Below are 21703 nucleotides of genomic sequence, written 5' to 3' on the forward strand. Positions count from 1 at the left end.
GTGAAGACTTAATATCTTTTCTCTAGTAGGAACTTTTATTTTAAGCTTTTTATTTGGAATAATTTTAGAATATATATATGTATATATGTATATATATATATACACACATATATATATATACACATACATATATATAGTTAAGTGATCGACCGACTGACCATCCAACTGACCATCTGGTACATATGACGCACACTGGCAGTTTAAAAATAAACGTTGTCTTGGGCATGCTCGATACATACAAAGCTCTCGGCGCCTATCGCATGTGTGTGTTAATTTCATAATACTATATTACATATACTATTATAACATTTAATTTTTGCAGTAACATAATTACTGCACAAATCATTCTTCTAATTAATTTCCTTTCAATGTGCATGAATCCGTGCACCAGGCCACTAGTAGAAATATAAAGAGAGTACAGAGTTCCTGTATTCCCTTCACCCAGATTTCCTTAATGTTAGCATATTACATAACCATAGGACATTTGTAAAAAGTAAGAAATTAATATTGGTACAGTATTACTAACTAAACTATAGATTTTATTAAGATTTTTCCAGTTTTCCACTAATGTTCTTCTTTCTGTTCCAGGATCCAATCCAGAATACTACATTGCATTTAGTGTCAGTAACTTTTAATATTATACAATATTTATTTATTAGTAATCTATTAATTCTTAGAATTTAGAGTATTGGAGTTGTAGATTATTATGTTGTATGTTATAGATTACGGTGATATGTTATTTTCCTATTGTTTACAATATAACAGTACTGTACTTTTAATGCATTTTTTACCTTTTTGTATCTTCTTGATTTATTTAGAATTACAGAATACAATTGTTTAATTTTAGACTAATTGAAAGTCTTCAGAGAGAATTTCCTTTAAGTTATTTTTTTTTCTATTCATTGTTACTATTGGACCTACCTAACAGTTTCCTGAAAGCTAATGGAGTACTTACACCGAATTTAAATATCATAAGAAGAATTATTTGTTTTATAACATTGTCTTTTAAAGGGAGTTTCAAAAAGAAAGTTCTTGTGTAATTGTTTAAAGAAAAAACAGAAACAATGACTAAAAGAAACATTGTGGTATAAAGATTAATTAGGCAAGCTTGAATGAATGAATACTGTAGTAGTGTAGTGGGCTTCTAGACTTAGTCAAAGCAGACTTACTGAGGTCAGCAGAAAATCAAGAGGGAATATTTTTTCTTCAAAAATTAAAATGGCCATATTTTCAGCTTTAGTCCCTGCCGCCCCCAAGAATATTTCTTTCTTGCAAAGTTATATTTCATTTCGTATTACGGTTTACCCATAGTTTGCCCTATTTATCACAGGCAATCAATAAATATTGGATAAACAAATGTATTTTTCGTATTGAAAACAGGATACATAGTACAGCATGACTTACTTTTTATAAACTGTTTCTGAAGTCAGTATTCTGATTTCTCTCTGCTACATTATTGGGCACCTAGTGGGCGGGCCCACAAAATATTGAGGTAATGAATGATGATTTGTGAAATTATCAGTGAAGGAGGGTTAAAAAATACCCTCAGAAATATATATGTATATATATTTTAAAAATGTTTCAATTCGTGCATAATTCTGGAATACCCTTTAGGGATAATTTATTTATTTTTATTGTTCATTCATTCATTCTGTCTTTCTCTTTTTAAAGGATCTTTCAAATAATTGTCTTACAACTGTTCCTGCTAGTTTTTCTTCTCTATCCAGTCTGGTGCGACTCAATCTTTCCAGTAATCAACTGAAGAATTTGCCAGCAGAAATAAGTGGAATGAAAAGTAAATCTCAGTTTTAAAAAATACATATATTTGAAGTTGGTGAAACTTACTTTTATCAAAATAAATTTTAATACAGATACTTGCAGAAAAGTAAAATAATAGATTATATGGTGGTAAATGCAAACAATAACAACTAGTCAGATTTTCTCCAGGCCATTATTATCTATCAACTTCCTTAACAACACCAAAAAATACTTCGGCATATCAAAAAAAAGGAAAAGAAAATATGATTAAAAATTGTGACAAAATTTTATACCTGAGAAATTTAGGTTTTGAGCTGTGCTATATTTTCATTCTTTCATTCAGTATTCACTAAGAGGTTATTCCCTTCTCATAGGTGTTTCTATCTATGACATATGGTTATGTCATCGCTATAGCCTCCTTGTGGTTCATAATTAATAATGACAAGAGATAGTCTAGTTTTGCCTAAATTATGAATCCTTTTTAAAAAAATGTTAAAATTTAGTGCTTCTATTACAGTTTTCCACTGAACCATCATATTGAAAGTATTACAGAACTAATAGTAAGGGATGAAAATACATAAGGTACATTCTAAGTACCTTTTAAATAGCTATACTTAATCTTAGAATTCTTGAGTTAGAGTTCAAAATCATTAAACCGCTTTTTTTGTTTAAAGACAAACTGTTATTTCTTGGTTGATGACCACAGTGTGTATCAGCTGTAGACTATCTAGTCTATTCTGCTAATCATATGTAAGCCCTCTTCATTTTTTAACCCTTGTTTTGTAAAGGAAATCATAAAAGTGATTTTGTATAGTTGATTACAGATCATTTGGAGGTGAATTTGTAAAATTGTGTATTTTACTTTAATAGTTATTTGTCATTTATAATAGGAATTATAAATTAAATCTGCATAAATCAAATTGATGTTTCAGGGGAGCCTTTACTTGTGATACCAGTTAAGACTGCTTGTCTTTGCCATTTCCCAATAAAGGTATTAGGAGGTAGAGTTAAACATAAAATATGGTATCTGGAGTGAGTATATAAGAAACATTTTTTTTCGTAAATTGAGTGGAAATATCTTGAGATACAGGAACAGATGAATATACAGCAATTTTTCTAATATCTATAATAATAAAAGCATAATATGCTAATTAGACTGGACAGCCGAAAGATCTTCTGGACATCCTTCTGGACAAAGCCGGGGCTGCGAGGGCCGAGACAAGCCGCCACCGCTGTGAGGGCTGAGCCCCTTGCACGAATTTCGTGCATTAGCCTCTAGTTCTGTATAATTAATGATCAGATGCTTTCTGTACTTCAGTCACAGCAGCAATACTTTAAAGCTGTCATTATTAGGACATTTAGTAGTTATTACACTATTAATGACTGGATTCTAAGGACAATATCTAACATTTGTATGCTTTTTAAAAAACTCAAAATGCTTTTACATATGAAGTTTTGACATTTAGGGGGTGTGCATATTATTTACATTTTAAAGATTCATAAACCTAGACTAGAAATTATATTGTAAATTATAGAGCAAGGGATTGAGTCCTCTTACTCCATCATCCCCACTACTCTTTAAACTATATACTGTTTGTATTCTCAATCAGGGCTTTTAAGGTGCAAACAGTTGTGAAAACTGCATCCTCTAACTTTCAAACACACTTTTGTTTATAGAAGTTACTGGATTTGGGGTGGATGAGGTTGTGATATTTTTCTTAATGCTCTAGCCAAATAATGTATTATATTATTAGTTGAAAGTAGTACTATTACATTGAATTAAAGAAATCAGCTTTTTAATCACTAAAAGACTGCAGTCTAAGGTATTGTAACAACTCAGTCTTGAATTATTTTAAAATTGACAGGCTTACAGTACAGGAAAAAAATGTTGTAAAAATATATATAGCTTATTCAAACTAGAGGGTTGAGAGTGAATTATGGAAAATTGTGGCTATTATAAGTGGAAGAATCTGTATTATGGGTTAGGGAGAGAACTGCATTTTGAAGTTTTAAGTGAAAGAAGACCTTTACTTTTTTCAGTTTTGTTTTCTGTTTTTTTGTTTTGTTTTTTTAAATTTGAGCTATCAAGTAAATATTAGAACTTTGGAAGACTTATATCTACCACCATGAGTTTGATAGCTTCTTTATTTTATTTATTTATTTTTAAATATATTTTATTGATTTTACAGAGAGGAAGGGAGAGAGATAGAGAGTTAGAAACATCGATCAGCCGCCTCCTGCACACCTCCTACTGGGGATGTGCCCGCAACCAAGGTACATGCTCTTGACCGGAATCGAACCTGGGACCTTTCAGTCCGCAGGCCGATGCTCTATCCACTGAGCCAAACCCTTTACGGCAATAGCTTCTTTAAAAAAAAAAAAAAAAATTATTGATTTTTTACAGAGAGGAAGGGAGAGGGATAGAGTCAGAAACATCGATGAGAGAGAAACATCGATCAGCTGCCTCCTGCACACTCCCTACTGGGTATATGCCTGCAACCAAGGTACATGCCCTTGACCGGAATCAAACCTGGGACCCTTGAGTCCGCAGGCTGACGCTCTATTCACTGAGCCAAACCGGTCAGGGCCTGTTCTGTTTTTTAAGAAAGAAAGGTCCAGGAGGTAAGAGCGAGATACTGCAAGTAAGAAATTCTTGTCAAGGGTGTTAGCTAAGATGTGAGAGAAAGCAGGTACTTAAAGAAAGAAAAATAGAAGAAGAAAGGATGGAAAAAAGACAGAGGCAGTATGTATGGGAGAAGAATAAGAGGGAATACATAAAAATCCAAGGCTTTTTGACAGTCAATTTCCCTATTTTAAATACTGATATGTCTAAGCTACTGATATCCAATTTTACATATAGTATGCATGTATAGTTATATATCTATCTTAAGCTGTTTCTTTTTGAAGGTATATAATTGTGGAGGAAATAATCTCATAATGTATACTTTAAACAGGGTGGGGCAAAAAAGGTTTAGAGTTGTGAGTATGCAAAATAGTTTATTTATTATTGTATTATTTTTTTATAGGAACAACTGTAAACCTACTTTTGCCACACCTTGTACATTTTAGAGTACTTTAACAGAGTACCAAAGTTTTAAAAAATCTGTTAAAATAATGACATGGACTATTATAAAACAATTTTAATATCAATTCTCTTATAATTATATGAAAAAAGTCTTAGTTCATGTTTATTTAATTCAGTGGCATTCTAGGATTCTTGATTATTATAAAAGTATACAACAGCACAGATATATAACTTCTCATGATTACGTATGCATTTTTTGAATGTACATAAAATTATAGACCAATATTTTTTCTCTATTAAAATAATTTTTTTGCTAAATATGTATTACAGGATTAAAGCATTTGGATTGTAATTCAAATCTGTTGGAATCTATACCTTCTGAATTGGCTGGCATGGAATCACTAGAATTGCTTTATTTGCGGAGGAATAAATTACGTTTTTTACCAGAATTTCCTTCTTGTAAATTATTAAAGGTACTATTTAGTTGATTATTGAGTAACTATATATTTTTCAAAAGTTATTTATGAAAATGAAATTTTTAATATTGCTTTACATTGGAAATATGTTGTATGTGGTATGTTTTTCCTATGTTAATAGTTTTTGGAATTTTAATATGGCTAAATGCATTAATGGTATTAGTAATGTATACATTTTTTAAAAGAAATAACTTAAAAATAGAAATTTGTCCATTTTATCTGATGATCAGTTTATACCTGGAGAAGTAGTAGATGATGAGGCTAACATGGTAAGTTGGGACCATATTGTAGGAGACCTGGAATACCAGTATATGTATCTATTTCTGTAAGTTGCCACCTCTCACGTTTACCTGATCATAATCAGATCTGTTTAAAATTAATTTCTTTCGGCTATAAGTATTTAGCATTAACATTATCTTTTAAATTTGCCATGCTTTGCTTTCTTTTATGTATACTTTTTATGCATTAGTGTTAAAAACATTTAATACATGATGTTAAAAGATACTGTTAATGGGAAATCATTATCTACCCTAATAAAAGAGAAACATGGTAATTGGCGTACGACCGCTACCCTTTTCATTGGCTAATCAGCGAGATATGCAAATTAACTGTCAGCCAAGATGGCGGCCGGCAGCCAGGCAGCTTGAAACTAACATGAGGCTTGGTTGCCTCAGTGACGGAGGAAACCAACGTTCCCCGCCTGCCTTTCCGGCCTCTGAGCCTGCAGTTTCAAACATTGTAACAGATACCGGGGTACTTCAGCCAGCAGATTCGCAACATTGTATGCAAAGGCCAGATACCTACTTTCAGCGCGGAGGCCTAAGAGCTGGAGCCAAGCCTCAAGCTAAAGCTGGCCCAGAATTAAAAAAAAAAAAAAAAAAAAAGTAAAAAAGGAGCAGTTGGGAGCTTCAGTCACCCCCAGCCTGAAAACAGCCCTCAGCCCCTCACCCAGACTGGCCAGGCACCCCAGTGGGGACCCCCACCCTGAATGGTGTGTGACCAGCTGCAAACAGCCATCATCCCCTCACCCAGGCTGGCCAGGCACCCCAGTGGGGACCCCCACCCTGATCTGGGACACCCTTCAGGGCAAACAAGCCGGCCCCACCCATGCACCAGGCCTCTACCCTATATAGTAAAAGGGTAATATGCCTCCCAGCACCGGGATCAGATGACAGGGGGCAGCGCCCAAACCCCCTGATTGCCCTGCGGCTCTGTGTGTGACAGGGGGCGGGGCCACAACCTCCCTATCCATCCTGCTCTGTTCGTGACAGGGGAAGGCGCCCCAACCCCCTGAGCAGCCCTGCTCTGTGCCTGATAGGGGGGAGCTCCCCAACCCCCCCTCCCCCCACAGGCCCTGCTATGTGTGTGACGGGTAGAGCCATAACCTCCCCATCGGCCCTTCCCTGAGTGTGACAGTGGCGGCGCCCCAACCCCCTGATCGGCCCTGCTCTGTGGGTGATAGAGGGCGGTGCCCCAACCCCCTGATGGGCCCTGCTCTGTGTGTGACAGGGGGTGGTACCCCAACTCCCCTATCGTCCCTACTCTGTGCGTGACAGGGGGCAGCGCCCCAACCCCCTGATTGGCCCTGCTCTGTGCGTGACAGGGGGCAGTGCCCCAACCCCCTGATTGGCCCTGCTCTGTGCGTGACAGGGTACAGAGCCCCAATCCCCCTGATGGGCCCTGCTCTGTGCGTGACAGGGGGCAGTGCCCCAACCCCCTGATTGGCCCTGCTCTGTGCGTGACAGGGTACAGAGCCCCAGTCCCCCTGATGGGCCCTGTTCTGTGAGTGACAGGGGGCAGTGCCCCAACCCCCTGATTGGCCCTGCTCTGTGGATGACAGGGGGTGGCGCCGCAACCTCCCCATCGACTCTGCCTTGAGTGTGACAGGGGACAGTGCCCCAACTCCCCAATCGGCCCTACCCTGATCGTGACTGAGGGTGGCATCACAACCTCCCAATCTCCCTGCTCTGTGCATGACGGGGCGGCGCCCCAACTCCCCAATCGGCCCTGCTCTGAGCCCGACCAGGGGCTGCACCTAGGGATTGGGCCTGCCCTCTGCCACCCGGGAGCAGGCCTAAGCCAGCAGGTCGTATCTCCCGAGGGGTCCCAGACTGCGAGAGGGCACAGGCCGGGCTGAGGGACCCCGCCTCCCCCCCCCCCCCCCCCCCCCGTGCACAAATTTTTGTGCACCAGGCCTCTAGTATATAATAATTATCATTGAAAGTGTGGAATAACAAACATGACAAGATAAATAACTTTAACTTATACTGGTTCGTTTTAAAACTTTAATCTCACTCATTCATGGACAATAGAGACCATTATAAACTTTTGAACAATAATAGATACAGAGGCAGAGCTGCCTCAAACAGATTGTCAAACTGCAGCGGGAAGGCCAGGGAGGGTTGGGGGGCAGGAGGTAGGGGGGTAAGAGATCAACTAAAGGACTTGTATGCATGCATATAAGCATAACCAATGGACATAAGACACTGGGGGATAGGGGAGGCTAGGGGACTGTCTAGGGCAGGGGGATAAAATGGATACATATGTAATACCCTTTGTAATACTTTAAGCAATTAAAAAAAAATATTATACTTGTGAAAAAAAAAACAAAACTTTAATCTTTTGCCCTTGCCAGTGTGGTTCAGTGGTTGGGGCATTGGTCCATGTACCACAAGGTCTCGGGTTCAATTACTGGTCCAGGGCATGTACCTGCATTGCAGGGCATTCCTGGCCATGTTCCCTGGCCCAGGTCGAGGCGTGTTCAGGAGGCAGCCAATTGATGTGTTGTTGCTCCCTCTCTCTCCCTCCCCTTCCCTCCCCTCCCCTCCCCCTCCCCTCCTCTTTCCCTTCCCGTTCTCCCCCTCAAAAGAAACCAAAAAAACCTTTAATCTTTCATCAGTATAGTTCTTGGGTTTGTATTTTTATTCTATAAATGTAACTATTAAATCATTTCTCTTCTTTGGTTTTGTAAACTTTGAACTTTGTTAGACCTTTAATTATTTTTAAATTACTAGAAAAATTTTGAAAATTTTCTTACTGTCATTTTTCTTTAGCTGTAAGATAGCTTAAATGTAATTGAAAATTTAAGCACTTTGGTGATTAGGAAGTTACGTTTTTTCTATGTGTTTTTCAATGATTTGAAATTAAAATTTCAATTTTATTTTCATTATGTAATATAACATTGATTACAGAAATATACATGATTGATCTTTGGTTTTGTAGGAATTACATTTAGGTGAAAACCAAATTGAAATGTTAGGGGCAGAACATCTTAAGCATCTGAATTCTATCCTTGTGCTAGACCTCCGGGATAACAAGTTAAAATCTGTTCCAGATGAAATTACACTACTACAATCATTGGAAAGGCTTGACCTAAGCAACAATGATATTAGCAGGTAAGTTTAAAGATCAAGTGAATAAGAAATCACATTTGTATTTGGTTATAATTCATAAGTTAAAATACTTATAAAAAGTACATAAAAAGATTTTTTTTTCTAAATTAAATATTTTCTGTGCAGGCATCAGGTACAGACCTACAAAGAGTAATTAGATATTGTCCTTTACAGCAAGCTTAATATGCTAATAGAATGAGATTCATCTACAAGCTACTCTGACCTACTAGAATGTAAACTCTCAGAAGGCTGCATTTTTATCTGTTTTGTTCACTGCTCTAACTTCTAGATCAGTGTCTGGATATATAGCAGATGCCTGGTAAATATTTGTTGAATTTGTTAAATGACTGTAAAGCCATGGGAGAGATATAAAATGCTTTGGGGGTTGAAGGAGCTAGGAATTACGAGTTATTGAGAGGTATCAGGGTAGACTTTGTGGAAGAAGTAATATTTTTAGATGATCTTTAGGACTGGGACTAGGGTGAAGCAAGTTAATTGTCTAGACTAGAGTACAAATTTAAGAATGTACTCATTTTCATGGTCATGCTTCATTCTAGTGCCAGCCGTGGGCAAACTATGGCCCGCGGGCTGGATTCGGCCCGTTTGAAATGAATAAAACTATTGAAAAAAAAGACCGTACCCTTTTATGTAATGATGTTTACTTTGAATTTATATTAGTTCACACAAACACTCCATCCATGCTTTCGTTCCGGCCCTCCGGTCCAGTTTAAGAACCCATTGTGGCCCTCGAGTCAAAAAGTTTGCCCACCCCTGTTCTAGTCCAAAGCTTTGAAAGTTCAGAAAATTATAGGGATGTATTTAGAGAACAGTAGAGTCAAATTGAACTGGTGAATAGGATGCAAGTAGGCAGATTATGAGAATTTAGGACTTAAGAGGTAAGTTGAGGCCATGTGGAAGAGGTTCTTGAAATACCTATGAAGAGTCAGTTTTCATTAGTTAAGAGGTGGAGAGCTATTGAATGATTTACAACAGAACCAAATTTATTGTAATTTATTAGAAAATAAATTGGTGATAATGGGTAAGATACATTGGATAAGAGTGGTTTTGTAGGTGGGAAATCTAGGTAAACTCTATTAGATTAATCTAATGATGTTTAGCATTAAGGAGCACTTTCTACTATATGCAATTCACTGTATTGACAGCTTTGTAGATTTCCAGTTCACTATATTGACAGTGTTGGAGATGGGGAGGAGGAGGGTAGTGAGCAAAGAATCATAAAATGTTATAAAACTATAATATGGTTACAGTTAGTTGTGAGTACATGAAACATAGTTTATTGTATTATTTAGTAATTATTGTATTATTTTCCATTTGAACATATGTAAACCTACTTTTGCCCTTATTGTATTTAGAGATAGAATTATTTCTACAGATACAAAAATATGACTCAGACTTACCTGGAATTATATACCAGTTAGATGTCTGAAGTTTTGTGTTTGGATGTCAAAAACAAGTTTTGCTACGTATAGAAGGTGAAAGGTTAGGCGAGGCAGATTTTCTTCTATGTGTATATTTTAATAGTGTTTTAAAAAATCAAAGTTGTTTTCAACTTTAGAGAGCAACACTTTTCACTTCTACTTATGACAGTTTTAATAAGTGGCCTGGATATCACTTAAAGTGCTTACCAAACAACTAGTGAATGAAATAAATCTCTTGCCTCATAGATATTGACATGTAAGTTTTTCCTCATGGCAGTTTTATTTTGGCTACTGCATGAAAGCAATGGAAAGCAAATATTTAAAACAAAAACTATGATACATAATATTAAATAAATAAAGTAATTGGTAGAAATATTTCTGATATATATGTTCCTCTTTTTCCAGAGCTCTGGATATTGAGAGAGAGAGAGAGAGAGAGAGAGAGAGAGAGAGAGAACGCGCAAGCGTATGGCTTTTGTGATTCATTCATGTGATTGTGTGTATCAGCAGTTCATTTTCATTATAATGAAGTGTTAATCCATTATACAGCTATACCACAATTTATTCTTCTCTTCGTAGTTAGTTGATGGGCATTTGAATTATTTTCAGTTTATTGACTAATGTGAACTATCATGTAAAAGTCTCTGTAAGGACATTATTTTCATTTCTCATGGGTAAATCTGTAGGAGTGGGATTGCTTTCTTGTATGTTAAGTGTAAGACTCTGCTTTTCAGAGTGGCTGTACTAATTTCAATGCTCACCAGCAACATAAGATAATTTCAATTTATATTTTGGTTAAGTGCATATGTATCTTTTCCCCTGAGAATTCTTTAAGGGCAATAATCTTGATATCCTACACCAATGCCTATTTAAATATTTAATTGTAGATGCTTAATTTTGAGATTGGATATCCAGTCTCAACAGGTTATCTTTTTGTGTGACAAGATAAAAATGACTTTTTTATTGAGTGAAAATAAGAATTGGGCTATTAAAATTAATTTTTTTTCTTTTTGTCTTTATTTAGGAAGAATTTTATTTGCTTTAACGGCAGAATCAAAATATTTAGTATCAGTGAGGATAACTATTTTGAATCACTGATTCAGTCAAATTTATATTGTGACCATTTACTTTTAGCACTGGATACAATTTAGCGAATGTTTTATAGCTCACATTCTTTTTTAGCAATCACAATATGATAATTTCAGACAAATCTGTTTTTTCTTTTACGTGTACAGCTACCTCAAAGGGAAATATTGTAGGCCTTTATTACTTGGGTTTTCTTTGACACTTACTTATATGTTGTTAGTTTTATAATCAACTATTTGGTTGAATTATTCTTACCCTTAATGTTTTCCCTGAAATCAATTTAATCTTTTGTAGTCTGCCCTATTCTTTGGGAAAACTTCATTTGAAATTCCTGGCACTAGAAGGAAATCCTCTGAGAACCATTCGAAGAGAAATTATAAATGTAAGCATATTTGGAAATCAGTTTTTAAATTTGAAATTTATACATATGTGTTGATGTATAAAACTTTTAAGATGTCTTAGTGAATATGTGCCTTTCCACCTTTTCAGAAAGGAACCCAAGAAGTCTTAAAATATCTACGAAGTAAGATTAAAGGTACTTTTCAATTTTCTTCTGCGTTAGAAGGATGATATGAAAGGTAGTAAAGTACTAATAGTAGATAAATTTACATGTATTTGGGGTATAAATAATTAGAGGAAATGGTTCCTGCCAGGTGTGGTTGTAATAATCCATATAGGCCATAAGTATGTTGAAGTTATAAAAATATCCTTAAATCCACAATAATAATGTTCTGTCTTTAATCTGTTGATTTGTGTGTTATAGTGTACCAATTAGAAAATGTAACAAAGCTAAACTTGACTTCTATCGTATAACATCTGGGCTTTATCTATATCTATCTATCTATCTATCTATCTGTCTATCTATCTATCTATATCAGTGGTTCTCAACCTTTCTAATGCCGTGACCCTTTAATACAGTTCCTCATGTTGTGGTGACCCCCAACCATAAAATTATTTTCATTGCTACTTCATAACTGTAATTTTGCTACCGTTATGAATCGTAATGTAAATATCTGATATGCAGGATGTATTTTCATTGTTACAAATTGAACATAATTAAAGCATAGTGATTAATCACAAAAACAATATGTAATTATATATGTGTTTTCTGATGGTCTTAGGTGACCCCTATGAAAGGGTCATTCGACCCCCAAAGGGGTCGCGACCCATAGGTTGAGAACCGCTGATCTATATACACATACGTACACTAGAGGCCTGGTGCACGAAATTTGTGCACGGGTGGGGGGTGTGTGTCCCTCAGCCTAGCCTGTACCCTCTCCAATTTGGGACCCTTTGGGTCCAAACCAGCAGTTGGACATCCCTCTCACAATCCGGGACTGCTGGCTCTCAACCGCTCGCCTGCCTGCCTGATTGCCCCTAACCGCTCCTGCCTGCCAGCCTGATCACCCCCTGACCATTCCCCTGCCAGCCTGATCAACACCTATTTGCTCTCCTGCTGGCCCGATTGCCCCGATTGCCCCCAACTGCCCTCCCCTGCCGGCCTGGTCACCCCCAACTGCCCTTCCCTGCAGACCTGGTCCCCCCGACTGCCCTCCCCTGCTGGCCCAGTTGCCCCTAAGTGCCCTCCCCTCCACAACTGCTCTCCCCTGCCAGCCATCTTGTGGTGGCCATCTTGTGACCATATGGGGGTGGCTATCTTTGACCACATTGGGGCGGCCATCTTGTGCGAAGGTGTGACAGTCAATTTGCATATTATCTCTTTATTATATAGGATATGCTTATTTATGTAGTATAATGTATGGGTTTTATAAACATGGTATAATCTATAATAATCTATAATAATAAAAGCATAATATGCAAATTGACTGAATGACCGAACAGCAGAATGATCGTCTGGATGACCACACTATCACACGCACTGGTGCCAGGCCAGCCAAGGTGGGCGTAATGCGATTGGTCAGGGGGCCCTGCCATCCCCCAAGATCGCCCCTCAGAGGGAGGCCCAGGCCACCCTTTGTTGGACGATTGATGGGGGCTCCGCAATCAATCGCCCCGCAGTGGGAGGCCCAGGCCAGCCAAGCGCTCTCACCCCACGCCTGTTGCCCGCAGAGGGAGGTGACCGGTGGCGGGGGAGGGGCAGGCAGCGCCGCACAGATGGTGAGCAGTGGCAGCGGCGGAGGTGGGGCCAGCTGCTGGCAGCTGGAGGAAGGAAAGCCCTGACAGGCCCTTTTCACTGGCTAGGCCTAGGAACCTTACCTGAGGGGTCCCGGATTACCAGAGGGTGAATTTCATGCACTGGGCCTCTAGTATATAATAATATATGTGGGTATAAATAATATTGACTAGGAAGTATATTAGCAGGTATTTGAATATCTTTTGCCTTAGGTAAGTTCTGACAAAAAATAAATACAAAACACATTTTTCAGAATATGTTCATTTAGCACAAACAAAGGAGAAAATGATACTATAAATTTAATTCTTAATGCTTCACTAAAATTGTGATATATCCCAAATTTTTATTTGGTGTATGGTCATTGTGGCATACATTAGAGCATTAAGATTTAAGCAAAAACATTAGTTGTATGAGTATATTGCTGTAGATACCACTAAACCACTCCAAAACTTAGTGGCTAAATATAGCAGCTGTTAATTTAGCTCAAAACTCTGTTGGTTATGCACAACTTAGCCTAGCACCATATGGCTAGTCAGTATATGTTATATAAATAATTGTATACTTCAGTATATTCCATTTTCTGCCTTGTCCTTTAAACAAATTATTAAAATCATATTCTAAGACTTATTTCCTGCCAAAGAGTTTCCTTTCTTCTCCAGGTATGCTTTCTCTTCCAGAAAAATTTATTTATTCTGATATGAATCAAGTCATTTCAGATCAGAATTTTTTTAAGACATAATTTTTAAAAAAATATATTTTTAAAATTTATTTCAGAGAGGAAGGGAGAGGGAGAAACATCAATGATGAGAGAGAATCATTGATTGGATGCCTCCTGCACACCCCCGACTGGAGATTAAACCCGCAACCCGGGCATGTGCCCTGACCTGGAATCTAACCGTGACCTCCTGGTTCATAGGTCAGTGCTCAGCCACTGAGACACACCGACGGCTTAAGACTTAATTTTTTAGGAATAGTTTAAAGTTTACAACAAAATTGAGAGAAAGGTACAGCAATATCCCATATATCCTTTGACCCCCATATGCATAGTCTCCCCCGTTGTCAATATCACTCACCAGAATGATACTTTAAAAAAAACTTTTTTTTTTTTAACCAAGGATGAACCTATATTGACACATCATAATCATCTCAAGTCCATAGTTATCTTATGGTTCACTCTTGCTGGTCTACCATTATGGTGATATCATATAAAATATTTTCACTACCCTAAAAATTCTCTATGATCTGCCTCTGCATCCCTGGCAACAACTGATCTTTTTCTTGTCTCCATAGTTTTTCCCTTTCCAAAATGTCATATAATTGGAATCATACAATTTGTAATCTTTTAAATTGGCCTCTTTCACTTAGTGCTAGCATTTAAGCATTCTCAGTATATGTTTTATACCTTGATTGCTCATTTCTTCTTAATGCTGAATAATATTTCATTGTCTGGATGTCCTCAGTTTATCTATTAACTTATGAAGGATATCTTGTTTGATTCCAAGTTTTGGCAGTTATGAATAAAGCAGTATTTTTTTTGTTTGTAGATGTCTTGTTGATTTGGTACTATATGAGGAAAACATGACCTTTGCTACATTATATTGCCTTTGCTCATTTGTCAAACATCAGTTGACTATATTAATAGGGTTTTACTTATGGGCTCTCTCTTCTGTTCTTTTGTCTCTATTACTGTAGCTTTATAATAAGTCTCAAAGTTGGATAGTGTCAGTTGAAGGAGCATCCCTTCAACTTTTTCTTCTCCTTCAATAGATTGTTGGCTATTCTGGTCTTTTGCCTTTCCATATAAACTTTAGGTTCAGTTAGTCAGTATTGGCAAAATAACTTGCTAAGATTTTTATTGTGATTGTGTGAATCTATAGATCAAGTAGGGAAGAATTGATCTTGACAATATTTGGTCTTCAACCTGTGAACATGGGATATCTCTTATTCTTTGATTTCATTTATGAGAGTTTTGTAGTTTTCCTGTTAGTTCTTGTACATATTTTGTTAGATTTATACAAAAGTATTTTATTTTGACAGAGGCTAATGTAAATTACATTGTGTTTTTTATTTCAAATTCTACTTGTTCATTGTTGATAGAGAAAAGCAATTTACTTTTCCATATTAACCAGGTATCCTCAACCTTCTGTAATAATTTACTTAGTTCCAGGAGGGTTTTTTTCCAGTTCTTTCATGTCTTCTACCTAGATGATTGTGTCATCTGTGAACAAAGACAGTTTTATGTCTTCCTTCCCAATCTCTATACCTTTTATTTCCTTTTCTTGCCTGATTGCTTTAGCAGAGACAGTACAATGTTGAAAAGGAGGGTGAGAGGGGATATCTGTGCCTTGTACCTGATAGTAAGGGGACAGCTTTGAGATTTTTACCATTAAGTTTGATATTACCCTGTAGGGTTTTTGTACATAGTTTTTATCAAGTTGAGAAAGTTCCTCTTGTGGAAGCTAAAAAAGTAAAACTTTTCCTTTTTCTAACTTTTTCTAGCTGGGCTAATTCATTTAGGGACAGGATTAACAGGAGAAAATAAAATTTTAGTACATGTATATGGGGAATTTACATAAGTATGAAAATTCCATAAATAGTGAGATAATATTTGGTACATGTGACATTTTGGACAAAGGAGGACAGGGAAGGAACAAGATACTAGATTTCAGAAATGACAATGGTTGATTTATAGGTAGTTGAGGAAGAGTAGAACACATGTCACGCAAATCCTTGCTATGCAACTCAGAAACAATGTGACACAGACCACAAAATATGTACAAGAACTAACAGGAAAACTACAAAACTCTCATAAATGAAATCAAAGAATAAGAGATATCCCATGTTCACAAGTTGAAGACCAAATATTGTCAAGATCAATTCTTCCCTACTTGATCTATAGATTCACACAATCACAATAAAAATCTTAGCAAGTTATTTTGCCAATACTGACTAACTGAACCTAAAGTTTATATGGAAAGGCAAAAGACCAGAATAGCCAACAATCTATTGAAGGAGAAGAAAAAGTTGAAGGGATGCTCCTTCAACTGACACTATCCAACTTTGAGACTTATTATAAAGCTACAGTAATAGAGACAAAAGAACAGAAGAGAGAGCCCATAAGTAAAACCCTATTAATATAGTCAACTGATGTTTGACAAATGAGCAAAGGCAATATAATGTAGCAAAGGTCATGTTTTCCTCATATAGTACCAAATCAATAACAGACCCCTCCCTGAAGTCTTTCTGTTTACCAAACTTATTTCAAATTAGGCTAAGGCAAACATGGTAAGATTTCCTTCCTGTAGCAGGTTTTTTTATCTGAATCTCTTGGGCAAGAAAGGGGTGAAAGGTTTTTTCTCCCCGAGTGTTTTGTTTCTTTTTTTATTGGTAGAAAGCCTTAGTTTCATGGAATCACATCCCTGGATTTCTCAAGTCCCATTTCCCTTAGTCCAGTCATAGAAAAATATAGCTGGAGTTTCAGTAAAGTTGGAAGTAGAGTCAAAGTCCAGAGTTTCCATTCTGTGTTGCAGCTGGGCCCAGTATAATAACATCAGGTTAGCTGTAGTCCATTTGTCCATTGTGTATGGATGAATGCAGGGAAGCAGGAGCAAAAGAGCCCCCACAAGCCAGGAGTTAAGTGTAATGCACTAAGAACCTGTTGTTTCTTAATAGCAGCTTAAAATCAATATTCTAAAAGGAAGTTTCAAGATGGCAAGACTTTGGTCCCCTTCTTCCTCTATTCCTAGTTTGCTGAGTGTGTGTGTGTGTTTTTTTTTAAATCATGAATGAGTGTTGGATTTTGTCAAATGCTTTTTTATACATCTGTTGCTATTGTAATCGGTGGGGTGCCATCTGTGTCCCCATTTGTTATCGGTGGAAGTGGAGTTCTTGGGATGTCACAAGGAAAGGAATTTCGTGAGACTCGCAGGGAGGATGAGTGATCTTTATTTCCATGGAATTAAGCCCCTGGGTTCCCAGTGTACCATTTCCCTCCATCTTGCCATGAAAAAAGTCCAATCTTGTCTTCAGCAGGGCTAGAATTAAGGCCACTGCTCACAGTCTCTGCTCCATATTAAAGCACAGTCCAGTCCAGCATCTGGCCAGCTTAGTTTGTGTTCCCAGCTGTACTCCATCCATTGTGTGTGTAGAGAGAGAACAGGCAAGCACACAGGATGAGTGCGGGTCATGGAGCAAGAATGTCAGAGCACAAGAGCAGAACAAGAGAGCGGGAACTCTTTGGGAATTATGTAGTCCCAAATTTTCAGGAGCTTGCATTGGGGTCCGTGCTCCTAACAAATCCATTGTTTCCCAGGCTAGACTGATAGGCAAGTAGCTTCCCTACGTCACCCCTACTTCTCTGTGCATGCTTCCTTCTCCCCCTTTGTTGGATTTCTTCCTTCAGTGTTCTGCAGGGAATGGACCCATGGCTTCCTGGTGAAGCTGCCTAGATGACCATGCTTATAATGTCTTGCCTCACCTTTGCTCTCTTCCTATTTTAGTACTAATAACTAGCTAATTATGACAATAGCAGTATGGTCATGTCATTTTTCTTTTTTAGCCTGTTTATGTGAAGGATTACATTAATTGATTTTTGAACCTTGAACTAGCCTTGCATACCTGCATCAAAGTCCACTTGGTTGTGGTGTGTAATTTTTTTTAATACTTTTTTAGATTTGATTTGCTAGTGAAGGGAACCAACGTTTTGCCATCCTGAAGTTGCCTTTTGGAATATTGATTTTCAGAAACAAGACTCAGAGGTAGGCTTTGACTCTCTTCCCTTTCCTGCCCAAGAGATTCAGAGAAACCTGCTTTAGAAAGAGAGCCTGGCTTAATCACCTTAAGAATCGTTATGCTAGCATTAGTTAGGAAGACTCCAAGTGTGTTTGCTAAATGCATCCTGTGTCCCATTGTTTCTGAGTGTCTGGCAAAAAGTTTCAATCGCACTGTACGTGCGTGCCCACACATGGTATTTTGTGGAAGAGCCACACTGAAGGGGCCAAAGAGCCGCATGTGGCTCGTGAGCCATGGTTTGCCGACCACGGGGCTATCCAGTTTCCCTGCATCACTTGTTGAAAAGGCTATTCTTTTCAACAAGGTCTTTCCATTCTCGTTGAAAATCAGTTGACCATAAATGTAGGGTGCATTCTGGCCTCTCAGTTTTATTTCACTGATCTCCATGTCTATTCTGTGCCAGTACCACACTGTCTTGATGACCATTGCTTTGTAGTAAGTTTTGCAATCAGGAAATGTAAGTCCTCCTACTTTATTCTTTTTCTCAGGCTTGTTTTGGCTCTTCTGGGTTTCTTGCAATTCCATACGAATTTTACAATCAACTTAATTTCTACAAAGAACTCAGCTAGGATTCTGTTAGAGGATTGCATTGAATTTGTAGTTCAGTTTTGGGAATATTGCCAAGGCAGTGTTAAATGTCTCTGGAGATTAGTGAGAGGGTTGATTTGTGTGTGAATGTGTGAGTACACAGACATGTTAGGAAATATTTATTGAAAATAGCCCAGCTCAGTAGTTGAACTGTGAACCAGGAGGTCACAGTTCGATTCCCAGTCAGGGCGCATGCCTGGGTTGCAGGCTTGATCCCCAGTGTGGGTTGTGCAGGAGGCAGCCGATCAATGATTCTCTCTCATCATTGATGTTTCTATCTCTCTCTCCTTCTCCCTCCTTCTCTGAAATAAATAAAAAAGAAAGGAAGAAAGAAAATAGTCTTACATTTGCTAAACAAAAAAAAAATCTTAATGTAAGTAATATATTAAAAGTTTCCTGGATTAGACAAATTAACAGATTTTAAATGATTGAGGATATCAGCTTCATTGTATTCTAAAATGAAAAGATAGGCATATGCCTATTTTGTAGACATTTGTGGGAAATAATCATTTTTTCTGTTGTTTTTAATATATTTCTTCTAATGGACTATATTATTTTGCTTAAGAGGAAGGATTCTTTATTGTTTCTTCTGAGACATTTTAGTTATTCTTAAAGGTTCTTTCCTACTTCTGAGTTTCCTTATGGTACAATTTATTAATAGATTTTGAAGCCATATTATAGTAACTTTATTTTCTATTAATTAAATATTAAATTCAAACTCAGATTTGAGTTATTGGAGATAAAGCATATGACTAAGACATTCTCACCAATTACATAAAGAAATCATATATATAATTTTTATGTATTTTCTTAATTTTCAAAAATGACTTTATGCTATATTTATTGGTTTCATATAACATTTCCCCCCCAGATGATGGACCTAGCCAAAGTGACTCTGTTATTGAGACTGCCATGACACTACCAAGTGAATCTAGAGTCAATGTCCATGCCATCGTCACATTAAAAATATTAGACTATAGGTATGTAACTCATTTTTTTTAAACGTAACAAAACGTAGGAAATTTTCAGAAATAAACCTTTTGCAAAAGTGCATTAGTATGCTTGACTTAGAATAATAGCAATTGTAAAAGCAATGATGAGATAGAAGCATATTAAAAGTTCAGTGAACTTAAATGCCCATTTCTTAGGTGGTTTGTATGTATTATGCTAGAGCTGAGTCAATGGTTATTAATAGTAAAATCTTTATAATAAAGAACCTTTTGCTATTATGAAAAATAAAAGGTGACAGTATTGGTTGCTAATAAAATTTTCTGACCAGCATCTAGAGAGGATTTTTATATTGGTATGGAGCAGGGGGGAGGCAGGGAGGCGTGTCTATGTTAGTAAATTAGAAATAAATATAATTTAGTTAATGAACACCCCAAGCAGGCAAAGCTTGAGAGGTTGTATTGTGTTAATATATCTGAATGAAAATAAAATAATGTCATAGTAACAATGTGCTCTGGTAGCACATATATTCAATCTGAAACAGTTACAATGTTGGTATGTAAACTGAGACAAAGGTTAAAAATTTTTATATATTATGGAAGTGTATTTGATTGGGGAATGAGGATACCTATGCAAAGTTTGGGAGTGGTTAAGTGTTCTATCAGTACTGAGGTGACAAAGATAAAAATAACCAATACTATCAAAGCTCTTGCAATGATTGGCTCAGTAACGTAATGAAAATACAGAATAACACCAATTCATCTACACAGCCAGCTTTAATATCTTGCCTCTTTTCCTCAGTGTGTCAGTAGGAACCACCTTCTCAGTAGTCAGTATCCTCCAAAAAAATCTATACAGTAATAGTAATACAATTTTATTTGAGATAATCAATCCTACTTTTTAAAGACACACGTATCACTAAAGCATAATAAATACAACATTTAAGACAACACATCTTAGATTACATACTTAGATTCTGAATTTATTGTAGTTTGTATTCCTCAGAGACTTTACTTGGAAAAGAGTATACCATTTAAGATACAAATTAATTCCCAATTTTAAGTTATAAATGCCTTCTACTAAATTTTAAAAAATAGCATGAATCTTCAAAGTTTGATTAGAATAAATCACTTTCTGATGACTTGAACATAGCTGACTGAAAAGATAAAAATGCTACATCTGCCCAGCAGAAAATGGAGCCCTAAGCAGAAAAAGTATAAGGCATAATATGTATGGAATTTAGGCTGTCTTTTTTTCTATCTGTATTGCAATAACTTTTTTACACAGTTCTCCCATACTGCACGCATGATATTGCTTTCTTGTACATACAGTCATTCAGAGGACATTCTATCGAGGATGCTTTTAAGTGGATGATGTATTAGGCATTAAAAATTATGAAAGAAGAACATAAAGATAATGGCTAATTATAACAACAACAGATTGTTAAATGTCAGCAAGTCTATAGTTTCATTTAAGATTAAATTATATTTCATTAAAAATCTTACTGAAAATTTTAATTTTACTGAAAAGGAAATTTATATTTACATTTGTAAAAGATCTGGCATAAATAACAATTAATAACTCTTTAGATTCTAATTTCAAAGAACTGAGGTTCAGGGAAGGTGAATGATAAAGCTCCTTAATGGTAAAACCAGAAATTGTTTATTGTAAGGCCACTACTCTGTCTACCTTGTCACATGCTAAAGGAGAGAGAAATTGGTTTAGGTTATGAGAACTCTAGTACAATATTGAACATTTAAGAATGATTCTTATCTTGCAGTTTAATATATACCTAAAGAAAGTTGGCAGGCTGTATTAAAGAATATTTAAAAAGGGGCAAAAACAGTTTTTAAAATTACAGATTTAGTTCTACTCTGAGGTAGAGGAATCCATTTACTGAGTTACTAGCTATTTATTATATGACTTCTAGACATTAGAGTCTGGAGATATATCTTTATTTTTATTAACATTGAGTATATGAATGCTCAGAAGGTACATTGTGTTGTGACACAGTATGTTGTCTAAATTCCTGACAGTTAACATTTTGTGGATTGGCAGGTTTTTGT

At 36.7% G+C, this 21703-nt stretch overlaps 1 protein-coding gene across 4 annotated transcripts in view; it reads left to right on the forward strand.

The window, feature by feature from the left end:
* The window catches only part of LRRC40 (leucine rich repeat containing 40), a 54597-nt gene that overhangs the window by 11930 nt on the left and 20964 nt on the right, over window positions 1–21703 (forward strand). For all 4 annotated transcript variants that reach the window (XM_059689197.1, XM_059689198.1, XM_059689196.1 and 1 more), the window contains exons 5-10: window positions 1672–1795; window positions 5114–5256; window positions 8482–8654; window positions 11471–11558; window positions 11666–11711; window positions 19561–19669. In XM_059689197.1, coding sequence (XP_059545180.1) covers window positions 1672–1795; window positions 5114–5256; window positions 8482–8654; window positions 11471–11558; window positions 11666–11711; window positions 19561–19669 — 683 coding nt within the window. The remainder of the gene's footprint in view (window positions 1–1671; window positions 1796–5113; window positions 5257–8481; window positions 8655–11470; window positions 11559–11665; window positions 11712–19560; window positions 19670–21703) is intronic.

Source organism: Myotis daubentonii, chromosome 3 (genome assembly GCF_963259705.1).
Source record: "Myotis daubentonii chromosome 3, mMyoDau2.1, whole genome shotgun sequence".
NCBI lineage: Eukaryota > Metazoa > Chordata > Mammalia > Chiroptera > Vespertilionidae > Myotis > Myotis daubentonii.